The sequence below is a fragment of the Sinocyclocheilus rhinocerous genome, unplaced genomic scaffold (assembly GCF_001515625.1).
Source record: "Sinocyclocheilus rhinocerous isolate Xijiao unplaced genomic scaffold, SAMN03320098_v1.1 scaffold335, whole genome shotgun sequence".
Classification (NCBI taxonomy): Eukaryota; Metazoa; Chordata; class Actinopteri; order Cypriniformes; family Cyprinidae; genus Sinocyclocheilus; species Sinocyclocheilus rhinocerous.
This window is the reverse complement of record NW_015659708.1, coordinates 717,216-722,756: the sequence shown is the minus strand read 5'-3', so window position 1 is coordinate 722,756 and position 5,541 is coordinate 717,216. Positions and strand designations below refer to the sequence as shown.

At 34.4% G+C, this 5,541-nt stretch overlaps 1 protein-coding gene across 1 annotated transcript in view; it reads left to right on the top strand.

Moving 5' to 3' along the window:
- The window catches only part of LOC107724113 (CCR4-NOT transcription complex subunit 3-like), a 20,217-nt gene that overhangs the window by 1,058 nt on the left and 13,618 nt on the right, over positions 1-5,541 (top strand). Inside the window, exons 2-3 of the mRNA XM_016532907.1 lie at positions 4,286-4,349; positions 4,566-4,633. Coding sequence (XP_016388393.1) covers positions 4,325-4,349; positions 4,566-4,633 — 93 coding nt within the window. The 5' untranslated portion in view covers positions 4,286-4,324. The remainder of the gene's footprint in view (positions 1-4,285; positions 4,350-4,565; positions 4,634-5,541) is intronic.

Genomic DNA, 5,541 nt, shown 5'->3' with positions numbered 1-5,541 from the left:
TTTAATACACGAGTTTCACAATTTGAGTTGAATTACTGAAATAAATGAACTTTTTCATGACATTCTAATTTATTGAGATGCACCTGTAGTTGTAAAGCACTGCAGTTTATCTTTTTGTGCGATGAATGAAGCTGAAGTATTTTACGCTGTAGAATCTACATTTGTTATTTTATTTCTGATGTTATCTATTTTATCAGTGAAGAAATTCATAAATTCATTACTATTAAACTGTGAGGGAATATTTAGATTGGGTGGCGTCTGGTTATTTGTTAATCTAGCCACTGTGCTAAATAAAAACCTTGGATTGTTTTGGTTATTTTCTATGAGTTTGTGGATATGCTCGGCCCTGGCAGCTTTTAGAACCTGTCTATAGCTGAACATACTGTTTTTCCACGCAATTCTAAAAACTTCTGAGTTAGTTTTTCTCCATTTGCACTCAAGATTACGAGTTTCTTTCTTGAGAGAATGGGTATTACTGTTGTACCATGGCACGGTACGTTTTTCTCTAACCTTTTTCAATTTGATGGGGGCATCAGCTTCTAATGTATTAGAGAAGTGCCCGTGTTGCTAGTCATTTCGCCTAGTTCGTATGTGTTTATGGGTACACAGAGCAGTTGAGATGAATCAGGCAGTTTATTCGACAATTAGTGCTTTATCAACAGTAACCAATAGGTCTGAGAGAAATCTGCAAATTCTTTTAGGAAATCTGTATACGGCCCTGGCAGTCTATACACCGTAGCCAGAGCAAGAGATAGGAGATATTTATTTAGTGTAACATTAAGCAGAAGTATTTCGAATGAGTTAAACCTGTATCTTGTTTTCTGAGTAATATTGACTATATATATATTAGGGCTGTCAATAGATTACATTTTTTTATCTGATTAATCACACCCTTTTTCTGTGATTAATCACACACTTCATGAAATTAAGCATAGACCATTTATCTTGTTTCAAATGGTTATTTTGTCATCATTTGCTATATTCAGCAAAGTAAACCAAAAGATTGAAGGGTGATTCTCAAAAATCTGTATTTTCTGCAAGCTTTTTTCAAGATAAATGTAGATGTCTTTCCAAAAAAGAACTCCAAGAGGATACTCCAAAACAACACCAAAGATCCAAATGATATAAGGAGCCCATATAAGCACATATGAAAGAAAAAAAAATGCAAAAAAAAAAAAGATCTGCATTGTATAGTATGTGTACAGTGCAACAGCAAATAGCTTTACACCAAAGAACCAAATGATATAAGGAGCCCATATAAGCACATATGAAAGAAAAAAAAATGCAAAAAAAAAAAAGATCTGCATTGTATAGTATGTGTACAGTGCAACAGCAAATAGCTTTTTTACATTTTAGAGAAGTCAAGTTGCGATACCGAACAGGACCACATGGTGATGCCAAAAACCCACTAAACCAACCGCCTGCTGACTGCATTTATCTACTACACAGTACACGGATCCATTCAGAATAACTAACACATGACAGCAACATACACATGACAAATCAAAACATTAACGCGAATGTGTGTGGAAACAACGTGAATGTACGGAAATGCCTGTGCATAAATACAATGGGCGATCAAGAGCACTCAAACACGCATTAATATAACGGACTCACGCGTGCTTACTATACGACTCCTGTACGCCACCGCAAAAAAATTGGGTTAAAGGGTTAGAATTGAAATTGTGCTTCAGTAATTTTGCGTTAATTGCGTTAAATTATTTTAACGCGTTAAGGATTGTAAAATTAATCGCATGCGTGCCTATGTTGACAGCCCTAATATATATATGTATATGTATGTGTATATATATATATACATACACATACACATACACATACACACACACACACACACACACATATATGTATATATATATAATTTGACATTGTGTCATTGTCTAATTTGTTTCATGCCTTTTAAACGTGTTTGCATTGCATGTTTTCACTGACCAGGAGCAGGTTAAGTCAAAAGGCAGTTATGTTGGTATTTTGTCAACAACCAAATCCATTTCTGTATGCACTGTAACTTGTCTTAGCAAGAAAGTCTTAGAAATTGTCATAGAAATTTGTCTGTGATAGTCCTTTAAAAGGACCTAAAGGGGCTATTTAATCATTTATAAATGCAGGCTTCAAGGTATTATTCTTGCTGTCATGTGCCTTTACATCAAAAGCTTGTTTATATTTACTGAAGAAACATAGGTGACAACCCTTATATAAACGTCTTCAAATCTCTGCATCATAATTGAATTTCAGTTTAAATGAATCTTTCGCCCAAAAATGAAAATTGGCTGAAAATATACTCACACTCAGCCCAATTTTTGTTTTTCATCGGAACACATTTGGAGAAATTTAGCATGACATCACTTGCTCACTAATGGATCTTCTGCTGTGATGGGTGCCGTCAGAATGAGAGTCCAAACAGCTGAGAAAAACATCACATTAATCCAGCGAAAATGTGAGTGTTTGTAATAAACAAATTCATCAAGATGTTTTAACTTTAAACTGTTTCTTCAGGCTAAAATAGGGAGTCCTCTATCTCTAATGCTTTCTCCAGTGAAAATGTCGTCTTGTCTGAATTAGGAGGAAAAATATAGCAAAAACCGTTCTGAACAAATATGTTGGTAGATTTTGATGTGAGAGGACAACAGGGGATGGTCTTTTTCCTACTGGAACGGGTTTAAAGTTACTTAATGATACATTTGTTTCTTATAAGCATGCAGCTTTTCACTTCACAAGAAACTTGTGAAACATGACAAGAGTCATGTGGATTACTTGTGGATTATTGTGATGCTTTTATCAGCTGTTTAGACTCTCATTCTGACGGTACCCATTCACTGCAAAGGATCCATTAGTGAGCAAGTGTTTTCTCCAAATCTTTCCTGATGAAGAAACAAACTCATCTACATCTTGGATAACTAGAGGGAGAGTACATTTTCAGCAAATGTATTTTTTTGGGTGAACTATTATTTTAACAAGCAAGTCTTGCTGCTTGTATTGAGCAACGCTCTTGAGCTTTCTGAATCTAATAAACATGGATAACATGTATGCATCAATGCAAGTCTGTACTATGTGGGATGTGCAAAGGATAGATTAATACATTGGCTAAATTTAGACTGTGATAGCACATCTTTGTTTCACGCTGGTGTGCTTGTGTGCATCCTAACACATACTTTACGAATGCAAGTATACATTTGACTAGACATCCCTGTCTGCAAGTGATTGGTATCTGATGCTGAGAAATATGATTTATTATTTACTACATTTATTTACTTGAAATAAATGCAATAGAATGATCTAAATTCAATGATTTAGATTTATTATGGAGATGTTTAAAGACATTTTTGTAAAATTGTGCACAACTCTCCTGTATAATAAGGGCTGGTCTCATGTAGATAACCAGAACTGGCAAATTGCCCTTTGCGTTGGAGGTATTTTCCTTAAAATTAGTAGCATGTGTAGCAGATTTGCATAGAATGCTTTTTGGATGGTGTAGGTGGGAAAAGGTGGAGTGTGTAATTTGTTCAGTGTTAAATTATTTTATCTTATTCCAGTTTAATGTGCGGAAACAACCCTGTAATTGTCATGGAAGTCATCTGGAGGTTGACTTCCAAAGAGTGTTAAACCTGTGGCTCTAATGTCAGTATTTTATCTCAACTAATGCCATGGATTTTTTTTTGATTCCCTGTTTTCTGTACAGTTATTTGCAGAGACCTTTAATTCTATTATTTCATGTATTTATTTTTACTATTATGATTTTTTTCTGTTATAATGATCTAATCTAAAACACTGCCACTAAACGGCAGATAAAAACAAATTTTCGTTGCTTTGCATGTGTGAATAAGTATAAGTCTTCACTCTTCACTGAAGCTTATTGACAAATTAAGTGTGCCACTTGGTCCAGTTTTACAGCTAGTCCCAGAATTACCAAGTAAAAAGAGTATTTGCGTTTTTATATTCCCAACAAACCTGTCTAACCATCCCTACAGCAATCACAAGAGCCGTTTTGTATGTTTGTAATGATGTCACTGTGTCATTATAATAATTACACTAATAGTTCAGGGGAAAAACATGTAATTATAAAATAGACTTATAAATAGAATATAAATATAAAATAGAATTATAAAATATAAAATAGATTTTTTTTTTTTGGGGGGGGGGACGTATTGCATTGAAGCACATTATAATGACAGTCTTGTTTCTTACAAATCCAGTCATTTGTAAGGGACTCGGCTGATTTCATATTAAGCACAACAATGGTGCTCATTTTCGCTTCTATCTTTTTCAGTAGAAGAAGGCATGAAGAAAACATCATAGTCAAGAAGTCATGGCTGATAAAAGAAAACTTCAAGGTATGATAACAGGAGCATTGTTTTCTGGGCCATATCTGTTTAATGCATGATATCTCAATGCAGCTTAGTTTGAGGAGAATGCTACATGAGTAGCTTAAATTATTTTGCATTATCTGCTGTATCAAAGCACGTGTGCGTGTGTGTCTCTGCGAATATGGCCTGGTCTCACCTCATCCCATCCCATCATGTACCTAAGATTTGCTTCTCTCTCCTCAGGTGAAATAGACAGATGTTTGAAAAAAGTTGCAGAAGGGGTAGAGCAGTTTGAGGACATTTGGAAAAAGGTAAGGAATGCACTTTGTGTAAAGCTCAATACATCATGTTAATTATAATTAGGTGTAATTTATCAAGAATAGTGTTTTACAATATGTCATGCCAAATTCAAAAGAAAAAATGCTGAAAAATGAGAGTATGATGATTATCACAAAAATATTAAGCAGCACAACTGATTTCAACATTGATAACAATAGGAAAATGTTTCTTGAGCACTAAATCAGCATATCAGAATGATTTCTGAAGGATCGTGTGTCAATGAAGACTGGAGTAATGGCTGCTGAAAATTCAGCTTTGCATCACAGGAGTAAATTAATTTGTGAAATAGAAAACAGTTATTTTAAGTTTTAATCATATTTTACAATAGCACTGTTTTACTCTGTTTTTGATCAAATAAATGCAGCCTTGATGAGTATAAGAGATTTTCTTTGAAAACCTTAAAATACAAGCCCAAACCTTTGAACTGTAGTGTGAAATTGTCAAATAGCAAATATACAGTAATAATGCTATGCTTGCATTAAAAACGACTCCATGTGGCCACCTTTTAACTTTTGCAGAGTGTGACAAAGCAAACAGCTAAATCACACACCAAAGCAGATTTGCAAACTAATACACACCCACAACAACAACCCTGCTCAGCAGTTACATTAAACCACAACACAACACAAATGTGTGAGTCCCTCTTCCATGATGAGCAAATGTAGTTAATGAAGACAAAATAAGAAATTTTTGAATGTGAACTTCTTTTAAGAAAGGCTGCCTAATTTATTGTACATCTTTCTCATTTATATTTGATCTGCTCATGGATGTGATTGTATGTATCTTTTTCTTGTGGTAAATGTGGGCAGTAGTTCACAGTTCTGTGTGTGTGTGTTCAGAGACACATAGACCTGGACCTCTGGTGTGATTTAAAAAAAAA